The following is a 17,596-nucleotide window of genomic DNA, read 5'->3' as shown; positions in this document are numbered from 1 at the left end:
GCACATCTGTGTACAGTGGAAGTGTCATGCAATAATGATGGTTACACAACCACCCAAGGACGAGCAATTGGAAAATTATTTTCTTGTATATGAATTGATAGACTTGCTACCCTTTCTCGTTATACATTCGAAGCAGGGGCTTGGGAGGATTTCAAAACAACTGCGACAAGAATCATGTTCTTATTCAGAGATATATATTCATGGCTTCAAGTATATATATATACACCGTATATCCGTCACCGAGAGTCATCACTACAAGCCCAATGGCAGTATCACACGGTCATAGAGAAGTAAAATTATCATCATCCAATTTAACCCACACATACTCAGTAAAATAAATCCAATGGCACTTTGACATCTTTCTCCTCCTCCCCAAACATCCTTATCAGCTTATCAGATCCACGCTAGTGCCGATGCAGTCACCGCCTCTCGAATTTTCCTGACGCGAAAAAGAAAAGTAACTCGACTCGACGGCAGCAACATTATTATTATTGAAGACAAACATAATGGCTCCCTTGTCCAAGAAGCGGCGTCTCGAACTCGGCAACGTCGACACAAAGTTGGTCGAGATCTACGAGGACCTCGCCAGCGAAAAAGATGAGATCCGTCTCAAGGCCGCCCAGGGCCTCGTGTCTCAGTTCACCCCCGACAAGAACCCGGCCGATGACCAGATCCAGAAAGTGCTACAGCGCCTCTTCCGTGGTCTCTGCAGTAGTCGCAAAGCTGCGCGCATTGGCTTCTCGATCGCCTTGACCGAGGTCCTGACGCAGATTTTCTCATCCACCAGAGACGCCGCGCAGTTTGGGCTGTCGGATGCGCTGAAGATATGGGAGGTGCAGTCGAACGCCACTGGCGGCGAGTCCGGACAGGTTTGTGCTGGCACGTTATTCAATGGCGGAAATGGTACTGACTACGTTCCGCAATAGGAGCAACGCGATCACCATTTCGGCCGTCTCTTCGGCGCAGAAGCCATCATCAAATCCGCCGTCCTCTTCCAGCCTTCCGTGCCTTTTACCGAATGGACCAAGGTCCTCGACCTCATCTTTGAACTCGCGCAGAGAAAGCCTTGGATCCGCGAAGAATGCGGCTGGATTATCTACCGGTGCGTCTACGACTTGTCGGCGCGCGAGGTGGATGGCAAGTTTGTGGAAGCTGCGCTGGAGCGCCTGTGCTCGCATGATCTAGCTCGGTCGCCGGAGGGAATAGCCATCTGGCTGGCGGCAAAGGACATGTTTCCCAATGCCAATTTCCCCAGCAAGGTCTGGAAACATGATGATCCGTTGGACACTAAGGAGCGGAACAATCTCTCCAAAATTATGAAAGAGTCTTCTAGTGGGGAGTCCGAGGGGGAGAGCAAAGCGAATAACGCCAAGTCTTCGGGCGTGTGGAATTCTAAGCTTCACTTTGCCTGGGATGCGGTTTTGTCGCGGGCTAGTGATGCCTCTTCTTCCAAGTCGAAGCATTCCAAGTCTTCCCGTCTGAGTTTCGTTGATTTCTGGACCGAAGCTGTTGACAGTGAGTAGTCCCCCGTGTCTTAGGTGAATTCTCAAAGCTAATCCTGCCATAGATGGGCTATTTGCTTCCGCCTCGTCAGATGAGCGCAAGTACTGGGGCTTCCTTCTCTTCGTCAGAGTTCTCAACGACGGTACACCGCAGCAGGCCTCCCATGTCTTCACAAAAAACCTGGTACGCTGTCTGATGAACCAGCTTGCCGTGGAGGACCGGTACTTGCATCGCATGGCGGTCAAAGCCTCGAAAGCAATCCAGGGCCGTGTGTCGAAAGAGCCCGGGTTCGCTGCGGCAGCTGTGCATGGCCTGATGGGAACGGGCGGAGCGATCAACTTCGACCAGGCTACCAAGACAAAGACCATTGAGAAGACCGTGGCCGAAGCAAACCAGACTGCCTTGCAGGAGATTGTCCCTCTGTTCGAGCAGCTCATCCAGCGACCGGGCACGACCGACGATAAAACCGCCGCGTCTCATCGCCAGGTCCTAGCTGGCCTGCTTCTAGCCATTGTGCGATCAAAGGTTTCCTCTGAGGATGACTATCAGGGAACCATGGAGCAGATCCTGTTCATCTTCGTGCGATTCGGCTACTTCCTGGATAACGGCGAAGGGAAAGCCACCGCGGAGCCTGCTCTGGCGCAGTCGACGCAGGAACTCTTCCGCAACCGCATCAATTCCTGCCTGAACAGTCTGATCGTCACACGGAAATACGCCGCAACTCTGCCATATGCCGTTGTGCGCCAGATCCGCGAGGCGGTCAAGTCTGGAGAATACGGCAAATTCACCATCGTCATGGACGACAAACTACAGGAGTCCGTGAAGACATCATTCAAGGCACTGAAGAAGCTCTCGAGCAAGGAGAAGAAAGGAGAAACCTCTGGCACCGCAGCATTCAAGCTTCTATACTCCATGACCATTCTCCAGGTCTACAGTGGCGACGCGGATGCCGTCTCTATGCTGGACGAGTTGGAGTTCTGCTACACCAAGTTCATGGGCGACGATGCAAAGAAGCGGGATACGTCTGACGCCTCAGATGCGCTGGTTGAAATCCTGCTGAGCTTTGCGTCGAAGCAGTCGCAGCTCTTCCGTCGTATGAGCGAGCAGGTATTTAGCGCTTTCGCGGACCAGGTCACTGAGAATGGACTGGAATCGTTGATCTCGGTATGTTTCCTGGAATTTGCATTCCTGTTTATAGACTAATATTTCCTCTAGATTCTGGAAGCCAAGGAGAGTCTGGCCGGACAACAGGAGATGTTCGAGGAACAGGATGAGGATGGCGAGGAAGAAGATGGAAGTGACGACGACGATGTAGAGATGATAAATGTCGAGGAAGCCGACAGCGACGTCGAGGTCGTCGATGCAGACGGCGCATCCGATGCCTCGTCTTCAGACGAAGAGGAAGACGACGAAGAAGAAGACGAAGGAGACGCCCAGGAAGTCTTGGATTTCGAAGCCAAACTCGCCGCTGCGCTGGGCACCCACCGCGCCGACCAAGACCTCGAAGCCGCCGAGTCCGACTCAGATGCAGACATGAACGACGACGAGATGGAGGAGCTAGACGAGCAGCTAGTCAAAGTATTCCGCGCGCGCCGCGAGGTAACCTCTCAACACAAGGACAAAAAAGACGCGCGCGAGAACATGGTCAACTTCAAAAACCGCGTCCTGGACCTGGTAGAGATCTTCATCAAGAAGTGCCACTCCCGTCTGCTAGCGCTGGATCTCCTACTCCCACTCCTCCGGCTCGCGCGCCGGTCATCCGTCAAGCAGATCGCCAACAAGGCCACCTCCGTGCTGCGCGAGTACACACGTCTCTGCAAGGGCGCCGCCGTCCCGAAGATCGAGGACGCCGACGACGAACAAAATGTCTGGGAGCTGCTGCGCGCTGTGCACAAAGAGGCGACGCACAGTGCCCCGCCGGCGCATGCGAGTGCCTGCAGCCAGGCGAGTTTGCTCGTGGTCAAGGCTCTCGTTGCCCATGATAAGGCGGCTATTGGCGGCGTGGTGGATGCATATGCGGAGACGAGGAAGGCTCAGCTGTGCAGCGCCAAGTGCCATGTTCAGCCGGCGTTTTTCTCAGAGTGGAATAATTGGTGCGTGTCGGCGAGTAAGCAGTTGAAGAACTGAGCGTGGGTGGTTTGCTCCAAGTTTGTTTCTCTGTACAGATATTATCGAAGGAGTGTGGAGGGGTGTTCAGATGGGATATCATAGCAAATTCGCCTCGTTGGCTAGACACATTATACAAACAATAGACTCATCATCACCTGTCGACTGTTTTGGGGGCAAAAAACACACAAAAAAAAAACACACAAAAAAAAAACAAACAAACAAGTAACAAGCAAAGCAATGCATAGTTCTCCCGACGGGAAATATATATCGGGACGAAGAAGATACGCCTGCAAGTCCAGCCACTACGCGCGAAGTTCATGTGACAACTGAGCTAGAGTCTAAGCAACAGGGCTGATCCTTGCGGAAGAAACAATCTGACAATCAAACATAAGGGAGTAATACTTTTTCCCACCTGCCAGTGAACAGTCAAAAACCCTTGATATACCGATGCTCCGTCGTCTCCTCCAGCACCTCCAACCGCATGCCCACCTCGACAACGCCTTCACTGCGCGGCGCGCTCAGCATTCCGAAGCACGGTTTATATTTGATGCCCTCATCAACACGCCGGTACGAGACCAGCGTATCCCACGGCTGTTTCTTGTGCTTGAATGCCGTGTCGGGGTCGACGTTGGGCACTTGGCATCTTGCGCAGCGGGCCACGATATCGAGATCGAGAGGCGCAGAAACCGCAGATCCAGACCCAGACTCAGACCCAGGTTTCTCTGGATTCCGGCTGTGGATACGCACCAACTTCCATGAATCCTCGCTCCAAGGCGTTCCGCCGCGGACGACGATATTGGGCCGGAATCGTTCCACTGTGATGGGATCGACTCCCACTCGCTGCAGGCGGGTGTTTAGTTCCGTCAACGATGAGTCCGATGCGATGAGGACGGGATGCACGTCTGGGAAGTTGGTCGTCTGCACTCGGCCCAGGAGGCGCGGGTTCCCGTTCCCCTGCAGCACACGCGGCGTGGGGCCTTTATAGGCGAGTGCGACTGGTCTCCCCAAAAACTCAGAGAATGCGGCGTTCACTTCATCGTTGTAGATATACCCGTCCGTGTCCGTGTCCCAGATCTTGACCGGCGCCGTGGTCGAGTTTGCGGCGAGCCATTCCGGAGACGGGTATGCTGGGATGCGGATGGTGTGCAGTAGACCACTTTCACTTCCCTCAACTGATTTCCTCGGAATGGTAATTACCAATTCCAGTCCGTCATCACTCAACCCCGTCCCGATACGAGTCATATCCGGGATCTGGCGGATAGTCAGGAACTCGCGCGTCGACGCGTCAACCAGCATCCAGCGTCTATCAAGATCCAAGCCGTGTTGCCGAAGAGTTGTGGCTTGCACTTGGAAGCCGCGGCAGGATTTGATCGGGTACATATGCAATGAGACGATCTCGCTGGATTGCGTTGGGCGGCGCCGTCGCAACAGTGACCAAAGTCCTGCCTTGGATTGGGCGCTGCGAATCCATCCTTTAAATTGCGAGGTGTAGAGTAGAGGGATTAGCAGGATGACACCCACGACGAGTGCGGTGAGGGTTAGATGCTGGTCTACCATGACGGGTGTGTTTTTGGATTGTGACGCATGTACTTGCTTAGTTCGAACGATGATCGACGGAAGGAAGATATTCTGCCAGGGCGGTGAGGCCTTGATCGTCGGAGTATACAGCCGGCTGAATAAAGTACAGCGGAACGCAGCTTCACCGATCTACACCTATCTCTTGATTCTGGGCCCACTGTTAGGACTCTAGACTGAAAAATGAGTGCGGTTTAGTGGAATATTTATACTCTCTTTTCCGCTGCGTAGAACCTTCCACATCTAGGCACTGGCTTAGGCTGGCCATCTAATTGTAGCAGCCATCTAATTGTAGCAGCCATCTAATTGTAGCAGCCATCTAATTGTAGCAGCCATCTAATTGTAGCAGCCATCTAGTTGTGGCAGCCATCTACAACACAATAGGCTGTATAGGATCTAGAACCCCATGGAACTTGATGGCACATTTCTTTACCATGAAAGGGGACAATATAAATTCAGTTTTCTCCCAGGCCCTTCCTTTACAAAGAGATTAGAATACAGAGGAAGGAACGAAAAGGAAAATCTTTGACACCTGCTACACACGAAATCGTAGGAAAGAAACCCGCCCTGATGCGTGTCCCAAGGCAAGTGAGTTCCCATTAATCGCCCAACAGCTAGGCCGAAAGTCCGGAGGAAGCCATAGTACATTTTTGCCGCTCAGGTTTATCCATTGTACTTGCTCAATGAAGATCGCCCGATTTCTATAGGTTGAATTCGAAGCATGATGTTTGCGCCCGGACTGAATATCGAGAGTGCCTAAGTTGGTGATTAGATATGAATCCTTTTGGTAAAATTCAAGTACGTTGACAAGTCCCTTAGTGTTCAAAGTATCTTGCAAGGCTCCCGTCGCCGTGTCCCAGAGTCGCACTATCTTATCATAAGAGCTGGCCGCTAGCAGCCGGCCGTCAGGCGAGAAGGCCACCGAATCAACCGCGTTCGAATGGCTCTCGAGAGTTTGCTGTAGGCCGCCCGTCGCCGTGTCCCAGAGCCGCACTGTCTTATCATAAGAGCTGGACGCTAGCAGCCGGCCGTCAGGCGAGAAGGCCACCGAATTAACCACATCCGAATGGCCCTTGAGAGTCTGCTGTAGGGCGCCCGTCGCCGTGTCCCAGAGCCGCACTGTCCTATCACTAGAGCCGGACGCCAGCAGCCGGCCGTCGGGCGAGAAGGCCACCGACATAACCAATCCGGAATGGCCCTCGAGAGCCTGTAATTCTGCACTCCATCTTTCGTCAACTTGTGGTAATTGGCATATCCAACTAGGTAGGTCTGGCTTGAACTCTGCACGAAGTATTGCCGTTCGAGGCGCAAATATCAATCCTGCGCAATAAATCTGAAGAGGTGCTTCATCGGCTATCTGGCGGTTTTTCATAACAAAGCGCTTTGCATCGTGTAGAAAATCAGACAATGGGGTGGAGTTGCCTTCCTATTCTGTATTAGTACGAATTGCATATGGCTACTTAAGAAACGTACTGGTTTAACATTCTGTAAGAGACTGATAATCCCCACCACTTCTGATGCAAGACCCAGAAGGCACATTGCTTCCACCCAGTGTAGGAAATGCTTTTTAAGAAATGAGAGCACACTATGCATCACATCATTTGAGTCTTTACATTGCGCCAGATGAAATGCCCAGTATCGACAGGCATATTGTAACTCTGGGGGAAGGCATTGATCGATAGTCTGATGATCGATCTCTGTACGTTGGATTCCTTCGCTCTGGAGTCGACAGATGTTCTTCCGTAGGCTTTGACACACATGGAGGCAACCGATCGTTAACCGATAGTGCATCTCTGACTTTTCTATCCAGAAAGGAGTTTTGCCACGGGTTTCCGGATCAAGTAGAAAATCCCGAAATGATAGGTGAAAGAGTTGTACCGGTAAGGACTCGTCATTTTGTACCCTCAGAACCGAGTGCAGTGAATTCAGTCTGAGATGAATTATCCTCTCGTGAAGGCCGATAAGCTTTGAAAGCGAGATAAACGAGAGTGGACTCTCTAGTATCAGGATTGCACCGACCACTTGATGAAAATTTTGGACCAAATCCTTTTTTTGCTTTTCGGTTTGTCCGTGAAGAAGTCGATCAAGCACAGGAAGATACGTGCTATCCAGTTTCGATTCATCCTTCTGATGTGTGAGAATCTCAGGAAGACTGTCCAACGGGTCCCAATTAGGGTCCTCAAATATGCGGCATATAGTAGCGGCGAAGATAAACAACGGAACGGACAATTTCACTAGCTTTTGGATATTTATGGCTCCCGGCCAGTCGATTGGTAGGGGAGGATCTCGCTCTTCCTTGATCTTTGAAAGACGGTGATTCAAGAATAATGACAAATCATGCTCGATAACTTCGTCGGAGTTTTCATGGAGAACAAAACCTTCATACTCATGGTTAGCAAGCTTTTTAAATCCTAGACGGATCGGTAATTCAGGCCTGCTAGTCAACAAGACTCGGAGACGCAAAGCCTCTGAATCTTTTAGCTGTTGTAGCAACTGGAGTATAAGCCGTATATCATTGTCCACGTCACATTCGTCTAGTGCGTCAATCACTATGACCACGCTTGACATTGGGAGAGTAGATGAATCCAAATCCAGCAGTGGTTGAAGGAATATTTTGTCAAACTGTTCCCTCATTCCTCTAGTTCCAATGTCAGAGTTATCGCAAATTGCTTTTTGAACACCAGAGGTCAGTTGGGGAATGTTCTTCGCTAACTGTCTTGTGATCGTCGGAAAAAGTTTCATCGCATTCCCTCTATCCCCCTCGCCCCTCTTGAAGAAAAAGCTTGCCCCCAGGATCTTCTCTTGTTTGAAGCGTTTCGCCAAAGTACGAGAGATTGTCGATTTCCCTGTCCCAGCCATCCCATTCAACCAGAAAATACACTTCCCGTGCGGTGACACAGCCCATTTTGCAATCTTGTTGAGCAGCTCGGTCCTAGTGCCTGGAAGACATTCATCTTCATGCTGATTCATATAAGAGTCAAACTCAGCCCCATTCGCAATTGATAGCTTATCCAGAGGGTCTGCATTTGGTCAATCAAGTCTCACTGACTTTGCAACTTGCACAAGCTACCTGTATGAAGATTAAACTGAGCATTGATTGTGCCATTGTTAATGCCAGTTTGCATTCCAGAGTTGGGATTCTGGAATGATATCGTGGAGGTCATTACCGTAATGATAGCACAATGAGGTTCGGAAGTCAGGAAGAACATGCGAGCGGGGTATGCGGCGGGGGTAGGGATATGTGTTGCTGAACGTGCCAGTGTGTCAGCTCAGTAGTCAAGACCTCGTCAGGTGATACTCCGTTCACTATTTGGCGATGAAGACGAACAATCTCAAAGTACGCGCTAGCCAAGCTCGGTCTTCTTTTAGAGGCATATATATTATATTCTGCGATAGCTAGACAGTATTATAGCGATAGTCAACCTTGAAGGGAGTAGTGGAAGTTGAGAGACGTTAACTGTCGGCCCGAGCCGACCGCATCCAGGCGAGCCGCCCATTCTCGTCTGGACTGCACTTAATTTCCGAGCTAGCGTCTTGGGCGGTGGGCCGAGAATTAATCAAAGAGTGCAAGATGGTGAAGCTGGGTTTGCACTTCTCTGTATGAAAGATAGAAATCAAGCGTTAATTCATGGATATAGATATATATGGTGAATATGGTTCAACACCAGGTGAAAATGCCAACAACAAGAAGTCCCCTCTAGAAAAATGCTCACTGCCAGTCTGCAGTATGAACACAAAAAGCCAACTCTCACAGCTATGCATCACTCTTCTCGTCAATCCAGCACCTCACCATGGCCTTCACCAAAGCAAGGGCAATAGACCTTCCGCGCTCAATATCCGCATCCTCGCACGCGCTCGGAACATGCAGGAAAAGCACATTCCGTGCGCGGCCCTCCTGGAGCGCCAGCGACATACTCGTATAGAAAATGAAATCGCAGAGATACCGCCCGGCATCCTTCGAAATGCGCAGATCCAGCGTTGCAGGCGCGAAGAGTTTCCATGTATCCAGAAAATGCTCGTTGGGCGGATACGGCAGAACGCTGGAGGAACCGGACGACGAGTCAGATGCAAGTGGAAGACCTGGTTCCAGAATCTCCGGCAATCCCATCTCCTTCCACCGCTTCTCACCGGCTTCGTAACCCACGCAACCGTCGATATCGGTCATGACGTACTCATCGCGGTGGGCGAGTGATTCCACTGAGTAATAGGGTCTTGGAGATGCGATGCCGATGTGGATAATCAGATCCGGTCGCCGGCCTCCATGTGCAGCGGAGTACTCGTCTAGAATCTTCGGGAGGAGTTCTCTCACGGTGTTGTAGGAGACTGGGATAGCGGTTGGGTACACATGCAGTGAGACGCGGCGGGATGCCGGGTCACCCTTCAGTGAGGGGAAGCTGAAAGATGAGGGAAGGGAAGAGGCGATTAGATAAGAAGCGTTGACGGGGTTTGTTTTGAAGGGCTGTTTTTGGTCTGTTAGAATGCAGGGCAAGGAGGTAGAGGAGAGAGAACTAACTCCAAAGCCGGTGATTAGCACGGAGATCTCGTGCTCATCGGCGGTGGGTTGCGGCGGAATGTCAGCAGTGGTGGATCGTGTGGACACCGAGGGGCCGTAGTCGCCCATGTTTAGACTTGTTAGTTGGATATAAGTAGAGTGTATTGTATAGAGTAACCGACTCGGTCGTACAGAGAAGAAGAGAAGACACAAAAGACCAGGTGCGATAAGTCACGCGGGGGACACCCGCATGCGGGGGGCTTGGCACCAGGTGTGTTATATATAGGCATACGCCGTTGAGTGCAATATAGAGGCCTATACTTGACGCGCCAGCTCCAAAAAGCAGGATACATACAGATGAAAGGAACTGTCTAGATGTAGTTACTTTCTTTTCTGGCTCCTGTGTCTCCTGTCCAACAGAGAGCGGTTCAATGCCGGACTCATTCTTAAATTACGAAGTTTGCTCCCTAGGAACTCCTCTCCATGGATCATCCAACATCGTTTGGCCCACCTTCGAATGCCAAATTCCAACTAGGACACTCAAACTTGACAAAGACACTCTCTTCAACATCACAGGAATACCCCAAAGTCATTAGAGTAACATGATGCCCTTCTGAAGGGATCGATCTGGATCCTGAAAGGCCTCGTGGCGATGATCCGTGTATCCGAGGATGCTCTTTGCCAGACACCGCGACAAAGTCGATCGTGCTAATATGCGAGCAGATCTCGGCCAGGCCAATGCATTCAAAATGAGGAACAACTGGCACTCCAAACTTAGCGCTCATCAAGAGCACGATCAAGATCTCATTGACAGAAGTTAGACGACGGCACGCGTCTAACTGCACTGCGTCGAGAGCATCTACTTGGAGCAGCTGCTTGAACATGACTCGGTTGTTGATGTGTTTACCAGTGGCGATACCAATGCCGTATCTAGGGCTACGCGGATCTTGGCATACCCTAGGATGTCGTCGGGGGATGTCGGTTCCTCGATAAACCTTGGTATATCATGTTAGCCCGTCGAGTATACAGAATGTAACAGGGCCTTACCATAGGTTGAGATCAGATAGGTGTTTTATATACCCGGTAATCTCCTCCACGTCCCAGCTCTGGTTGACGTCGACCATGGGGACGCCCTCCTCATCAATCACTTCGCGAAGAAAGCTCAATCGTTTACGGTCAGCTCCCAAGCCCAAACCGGCCTTCAGCTTAAAGCCACTTTGCACAACTGAATAGGGAATATCCAACTGCTTTGTTCCCGTCTCTCTTGGAAAGTGACATCGTGGATCATGCGTGACATGAGATCCACGGCGATCCAGTCAACATTACATTACCAGTCTCTACTATAACTGGTGGAAAAGAGATTCGCTACGTAAGCTAGATTCTGAAGTGTCGTTCACTAACTAATAATACGCCGAGTACTAGCCAAAATTCTATTGTACTGAGGGAGTCCATGGCCGTTGTGACGAAAAAGTTATCGTCATCGTAGCCTTCAAGAAGGTTGTCTAGACGAATGCCAGGGACGATGGATCGAGGAAAACTTCATGGTCTCATCTATCTAGTGATTTTTAAGGACTGCCAGCTCGCTATACTTGGTCATTGCTATACCTGCTCATTTGAAGGAGGCTGCAGGGAAGGAAGGTATAGTGTAGGGATGACGAAAACTTATACATACTTACTGTTGAGCCTCAGCCCTACACCAAAGACCGATTGTCAAACCCGAGAACGCAAACCTGTAACGAGGTCATCGATATAGACAGTGGGAACAAGTCGCACGCTGATTGGCACGTATCTCTTTCCTATCCGTTTTTAGGCCCCCAATGTCAGCCAGTACTGACTTAGTGGATATGTTTTGCCCACTTTGTGCATGGGACGGGGCGGGGCGCCTTAGCTTTCTTCCTGCACTTTTTGTTATTCTTCATCGGCAATGGTCATCGAAAAGGCGAGTAATGAATTCGTAGTACAGTAGGTAACTGAGATAGAGGAGATTTGCTACTTAGATTAGCTTCCGGGGTGGCGTTCACTAACTAATAACACCGTTGTAACTATCGGTCAAAGCGTATTATCGATCCTCCCTCCTAGTTACAACAACATTAACCAAATGTTGGTTAATTCATTAGTCGCCAAAGAGTAAGTGCGTAGCTGACACGTACTAATGGTTGGTTTGACCAAAGGCATCGCACTGATAGGCGGGTAAATGTCGCACTCCGATCCGAGTGGATTCTGCACTTCAATCTTGAACTGCCCCTTCAGGCAAGGATCCTCATCACATTCAATACGCCCGGAGCCAGCTCATTCCGTGGTCACTGATACGTTGTGTAAAACGCGGCCTGCCACATCCGAATTGCTCGAGTGGTCCCCCCGCGTCAGCGTGTGCCCACCCGGCCGGCCTGATTCTACTTTATTATATTGATGAATGCGCTTACATTTTTTTTTTCTCTCTTCTTCCTCTCACAACACCTATCATCATTACTATCACACCATGGCTGTCCTCGCCCAAGTCCTCGACAGCCCTTATTTCATCCAGGGCATCGTTGTCGCCCTGCTCGCAGTCCTGGTGTCGAGCTTCTGGGATGATTTGAGCGATGAGATCCCTTATCGCCGCGTCCCCTTGGTCGGCAAGAATTGGTGGTCGGACTTGACGAACAAAAAGGCCAAGGCGCGTTTCTCGCAGAGTGCCCGCGCACTGATCGCCGAGGGATTCTCGCGGGTATCATCCCCAACAGCAATAAAGTGGAAGAGGCACGCTGACACTGGCTAGGGCCGCAATGTCTTCCAGATTATGGGCTCAACGCGGCCGTTGATTGTTCTGCACCCGCGCTACATGGACGAGATCAAGAGCCATCCAAATCTGGACTTTGAGGGCGCTAACCGCAAGGCATGTCGTTTATATGGATCGCCTACCTATAATAGTGAAGACTGACTGGATGTACACAGAACTTCTTCGAAGACCGCATCGCTGGGTTTGAGGCCTTTCACCAGAAGAACACGAGCAAACTGGTCACTGATCTCGTTCGTATCAAGCTGACCCAGGCACTGGGTATTATTGCTCCCGTCACTGCTGAGAAAACGCTATATACTGACCAACGCCTTAGGGTCCCTGACCATCCCGCTCTCAAAGGAGACAGCTGCGACAGTGAATGACACTTTCCCCCCATCGGACGGTAAGTCTCTGCACACAGCGGCACCGAGTCCCACCACTAAATCCTCCCCCAGAGTGGAAGCCATATAACTTTGCCTACCATGTCCCCTATATGGTAGCCCGCGTCTCCTCTCTGGTTTTTCTAGGCCAGAAGATCTGCCGGGACAAGGATTGGATCAATGTATCCGTCAACTACACTATCGATGCCTTCATCGCAGCCCGCGAGCTGCGCATGTGGCCTTCGGTCCTCCGACCCCTAGTGCACTGGTTCCTGCCATCGGCTCAGAAGCTCCGCCAGCATCTGCGCGTGGCCCGGTTGATCGTCAACCGGGAAGTCGAGCACCGTGCCATGATCCGGGATGGCAAATTGCCGCCCGAGGACCCGCCGCGCACGCATGCTGACGCGCTGGACTGGATGCGCGAGCTGTCCCTGACGTACGGCACGCCGATAGAAGTGGGGCGCACGCAGGTCGGGTTGTCGCTGGCGGCCATCCACACGACGTCCAACTTGCTCACGAATATCATGTACGATCTGGCCGCGTACCCGCAGTACATCCAGCCGCTGCGCGATGAGATCTGTGCTGTGGCGGCCGAAGACGGCGAGTTCAAAAAGACCAGCCTGCTCAAGTTGAAATTGATGGATAGCGTGATGAAGGAATCGCAGCGGGTGAACCCCGTCGGCATGAGTATGTCTGGCCAGCCAGCCCCTCCCTCCTGTTTCCATTGGTTCCATACTAACAATCATCCTTCCAGCCCTGTTGAACCGCCTCGCAACCGCCGACATCCCCCTCTCTGACGGAACCGTGATCCCCAAGGGCGCGACGGTCGCCGTGTCAACGCACGTCATGGGCGAGGAGAGCATCTACCCGCAAGCGAGCACGTACGACGGCTACCGATTCTACCACAAGCGGCAGGAGCCAGGCAACGAGCATCGGTTCCAGCTGGTGACGACGACGCGCGACCACTTCGCGTTTGGGCACGGCGTCCACGCCTGTCCTGGGCGGTTCTTTGCGGCGAACGAATCGAAGATCCTGCTGATTCATCTGCTGCTCAAGTTTGACTGGAAGTTTAAGGAGGACCGCGGGCGGCCAAAGAACTTCGAGATTGGCACGGAGTCCATCACGGACCCGACTGTGGAGCTGCTGTTCCGGTCGAGGACGCCGGAGATTGATCTCAAGTGTCTTGGGGGGGCATGATGTGGAGGAGATCTCGGGGTGATCTAGTTATAGCCGTGTGCTTTTCACAAATAGTATATCCATGGATACTCTTATGCTCCTGAAGTAGTTAGGGCCCGGTGGACTCGAACTCGACCAATTGGCATCTGGCCTGCATGACAATACGGTAACCCCAGTGTAAAAATACACACACGCGCCTACACGCGTCGCGTCGTCTGGAACAGGCAAGATGCGATTCACTCCTCCCGCATGGCCCCCAAGCGAAAAGACAGATTGGCCGGAGTCGGAACGGTGACGGGTGAGATGATCTACAACGTCGCTGATGTACTGGGATTGATTTTGTTGGGCATGATGATGGAGTGCGGTACGTTTTGACATTTATTGACATGCCCTTCCCGAGACCTCGTGCGTGGAGTGAAACATCCCGCGAGACAGCCCTTGCAGTGGAAGGATGGCGTGGTGGTGGGAACTAGCAACTGCTTAGCCGAAGTCACTCAATGGACGGTGAGCGAGTTTGCTTGCTCTGCTATCCGCCTCTTTTGGGTTGGTTTCCTGGACGGTGTAGACCGGAGAAGATCGTAATAAGAACCTCGATAGAGAGAAAGACACGTCCAGATCTATCTGTAAGGCCAGTCTGCAGGCTCGACTTGTGCGCATTCCTGTCAGGTTTTTAGTGTCGCGCACTAGCAGGATCAGTTGAGTGGGCCGTTGAGGTACCCGGTACTGCACCCAGCGCCCAGGGGCCCCCCACACACAGGTACCGGGTACTCCGTCCACGCCCAACCACCCGCCTCCCGCTCCCTCCTCTTCCTGAGCTACTCTTCTTCTTCTTCCTCCTCCACTATCTCTTTCTCTTTCCAACCCACGCTTCCCACAAACCCTCTCCCACCCTCCCCTGCGAGTCCCTCCCCTTCGCTCGCATCTTTCCCCCGTTTCCTGTGTATCTGGTGTTTGGTGATGACGGGATCGTCCGTCGCCTCGTAGTCAGTCCGTCGGCCCGGGATGGAGCCGCAGATGTGACCCGGTGATCGAACCTCACTACTCGGTTGGCGCATTCCTCAACGCCGCTCATCCTCCTGATCACTACTACATATTACGACTAGCCTGTTTCGTTTTCCTTGTGTCGACGCCTCGTTTTCTTTTGCTTTATTCTCCCTCTCGACGACAACTCACGACATTACCTCGACCTCTCAACGCTGCCCAAGCCAACCCCCGAACGTGGTAGCGATATTCCAGCAGATCCTAGGTGCCACTTTCGCATTTGTCGATCAACTCTTGTGGCGGCTGAAGACCGCAAACACTCACCACCATGGCTCAGCGTCAGCTCTCGCGGACGCTGCCCAAGAACTTCACTTTCCCCTCTATGCTCAACGACGAGCCGAGGACTCCCGAACGCCCCTCTACCGATATCGATGTCCCACCGCCTCTACGCCACTCTAGCTCCAGTTGCCGTCTGCCGCGGGTCCGAGTTCGCTCGGGCACCGACGTGTGCGCGCGCATGGACTTGGATCTCTCCCGGCTCCAGGGCTTGTCGGATGTTCCTTTGCCTTCCATTGAAATCCCCCAGCCAGGCGCTGAATTGGAGGCGCCATTTTCTGATGACTCTGCGACTGACGATAAGCGCTTCCTCGCGCCGCCCCGCCAGCGCATGCTTTTCAAGACGCCCCCCGCGCAGATCCGTGGGACGCCTTTTGAGTCCTGCGACACGGGACACCCGTGGCCATCGTGGGATCAGACCCCAGCTAGTACGCTTCAGCGCCCTGGTTCGGCGTGCTCCAACATGTCAGACTCGTCCATCGAATCCGTTGAAACTTTTGCGTCGCGCCCCTCTATCGGAGGAAGCTGCACGAGCGCCGAGAGCGACATCTTCGAGAACTTCCCTTGGGAGGTGGCCAAGGAACCCGAGCTGGAGTCTCCGACTCAGCTTAAGAAGCAATTCCAGCAGTGCCCGAGCAAGAGCGACAAATCCTGGTCTCGAGACATGGACAATCACCTGTGGAACACCTATCAGCTCTACCTCCAGGACCCCACTATCACTCCCTTCAAGATGACCCCCGGCAGCATTCCGCCGCTGGGCATCACCCACCGGGTTGCTCGTCGCGCCAAGCGAACCTGGGAGAAGAAACGACACCGCATCATTGAATCGCTGCCCATCAGGTCGGCCGACCGCAGCGGCAGTTCCACCCCCAAGGCGACTCAAAACGTGGCCAAGACGACGTGGCCCAAGTCTGATACCACAACCCGCAGACGCCTCAAGCAGCTGTGTCGACGCAAATTTTCCATTTCGCCGCATTATCAGCGTATGATGCAGTCGCGCAGCCCCGAGCCTGTTGCGCAGTCATTCGTTGCCCCCGCGGAGCCCAACACCCAAGACTTTGCAGACAGTGGCTGCATGGCATACGGCACTCGTGATCTGGGTGTTTCTTTGGTTGCTCCTTACGAGCCCACTCCCTTGTCCCGACTGGCTGAGGAGACTGTAGCGCCAGAGGAGCCAAAGGTGGAATCTTTCAACAACCCAGTGTTCAATGTTGTCGAGCACGATGCGAACGAAATTTCCACCCAGCATCTTCACGTCGAACGCGCCTCCACTATCCCGCGCCTGGGATCTCCCTTTGCTTACAGTACTTGGGGTCCCTCGACTTTGAAAAATCAGGAGCACGAGCTTGCTGCCTTTGCGCGTCGCGAAACTATCCATCTGCCTCGCCATCGATCGCGATCAAACGCTCACAGTGGACAGAAGGTTCTCAACCAAGACGGCTACGAGATTCCTCTCCCGGAAATCAACGTTCCGGAGGATAAGGACTCCGATGACGAGGTCCGGCGCCGCCTGGAGATGTACCTGCGCGAGAACAAGGTCGCAGACATCAGCAACGGCCGCATGCGCATCCGTAGCCGCGGGGCCACTACCGGCGCTGTCAGCCCCAAGGATGTCAACCAGCTCTTCTCTCCTCCCTCGTCGCTCAACTCCTGCCCGCCCGAAGAGACCACTCCTGGGACGAAGCCGCCTACCAACCCCTTGCTAAACCTCAGCGGGGAGAATATCAAACGGCTGGGCTCGCCCTTCCGCATTGAAGGTGGATTCAAGCGTCGTGAAGGCTCAAGTCGTTACATAAAACATGCACCCTCGCTCTCCGACCCCTTCTCAAGCGGCGGTCCTCCCTCCTACCAGAACTCCGCCGCCTTTGACCCGTCCCCAATTCAGGAACAGCAGAAGGCCTCGAGCCCACTGCCGTACGACCCCACCGAGGAGGGTCTTTCCGACGCCGAGCGAATCCGACGGCAGATCCTGAACATGCCTTTTACGCGCAGATAGCTGCTGCTGCGCCGTTCCCCCCCGCTGTCGACCATTCTAATCCTCCGTTCCCACTTGTGCTATCGATTAATTTTCGCGCGATTTTCTAAGCCTTGCATAACGACCTGAACGAGATACAGACGGGGCGCTTTTTTTTCTTCTTTACCGTCTCTGCAAGCTTTTACGACAGCAACGGCCATTTTTTCCCTCACGACTGTAACGATACGTTGAAAAGAGACATGCTCATGCGCCTGGTTCCCCTTGGCATACGACGAGCATTTGCATTGCCCCCCCCCCATTTCCCCACAAAA

The 17,596-nt window shown here is 52.7% G+C and overlaps 6 protein-coding genes across 6 annotated transcripts; 3 read left to right on the top strand and 3 right to left on the bottom strand.

Moving 5' to 3' along the window:
• Positions 1 to 506: 506 nt before the first annotated feature.
• Positions 507 to 3,630, top strand: N7510_008585 (DNA-directed DNA polymerase POL5; the record flags this gene model as incomplete). The annotated part of the gene is made up of 4 exons (XM_056980510.1): positions 507 to 869; positions 927 to 1,515; positions 1,568 to 2,667; positions 2,719 to 3,630. The coding sequence occupies 4 exons, from the start codon at positions 507 to 509 to the stop codon at positions 3,628 to 3,630; spliced, it is 2,964 nt and encodes a 987-aa protein (XP_056830719.1).
• A 408-nt stretch (positions 3,631 to 4,038) lies between these two features.
• On the bottom strand, positions 4,039 to 5,169 carry N7510_008584 (MOSC domain-containing protein; the record flags this gene model as incomplete). Its single annotated transcript, XM_056980509.1, has 1 exon — positions 4,039 to 5,169. One exon carries the CDS (start codon positions 5,167 to 5,169, stop codon positions 4,039 to 4,041), a length of 1,131 nt encoding a protein of 376 aa, XP_056830718.1.
• A 3,772-nt stretch (positions 5,170 to 8,941) lies between these two features.
• On the bottom strand, positions 8,942 to 9,808 carry N7510_008583 (putative pyroglutamyl peptidase type I; the record flags this gene model as incomplete). Its single annotated transcript, XM_056980508.1, has 1 exon — positions 8,942 to 9,808. The coding sequence occupies one exon, from the start codon at positions 9,806 to 9,808 to the stop codon at positions 8,942 to 8,944; it is 867 nt and encodes a 288-aa protein (XP_056830717.1).
• Positions 9,809 to 10,167: 359 nt separating this feature from the next.
• Positions 10,168 to 10,803, bottom strand: N7510_008582 (L-galactonate dehydratase; the record flags this gene model as incomplete). The annotated part of the gene is made up of 2 exons (XM_056980507.1): positions 10,168 to 10,615; positions 10,727 to 10,803. The coding sequence occupies 2 exons, from the start codon at positions 10,801 to 10,803 to the stop codon at positions 10,168 to 10,170; spliced, it is 525 nt and encodes a 174-aa protein (XP_056830716.1).
• A 1,355-nt stretch (positions 10,804 to 12,158) lies between these two features.
• On the top strand, positions 12,159 to 14,014 carry N7510_008581 (cytochrome P450; the record flags this gene model as incomplete). The annotated part of the gene is made up of 6 exons (XM_056980506.1): positions 12,159 to 12,386; positions 12,438 to 12,554; positions 12,614 to 12,716; positions 12,772 to 12,840; positions 12,893 to 13,504; positions 13,572 to 14,014. 6 exons carry the CDS (start codon positions 12,159 to 12,161, stop codon positions 14,012 to 14,014), a joined length of 1,572 nt encoding a protein of 523 aa, XP_056830715.1.
• Positions 14,015 to 15,302: 1,288 nt separating this feature from the next.
• On the top strand, positions 15,303 to 17,306 carry N7510_008580 (uncharacterized protein; the record flags this gene model as incomplete). The annotated part of the gene is made up of 1 exon (XM_056980505.1): positions 15,303 to 17,306. One exon carries the CDS (start codon positions 15,303 to 15,305, stop codon positions 17,304 to 17,306), a length of 2,004 nt encoding a protein of 667 aa, XP_056830714.1.
• Between the last annotated feature and the right edge of the window lie 290 nt (positions 17,307 to 17,596).

Source organism: Penicillium lagena (assembly GCF_028827675.1).
Source record: "Penicillium lagena strain IBT 129212 chromosome Unknown utg000006l_segment0_segment0, whole genome shotgun sequence".
Classification (NCBI taxonomy): Eukaryota; Fungi; Ascomycota; class Eurotiomycetes; order Eurotiales; family Aspergillaceae; genus Penicillium; species Penicillium lagena.
This window is presented reverse-complemented; position numbering and strand designations above follow the sequence as displayed.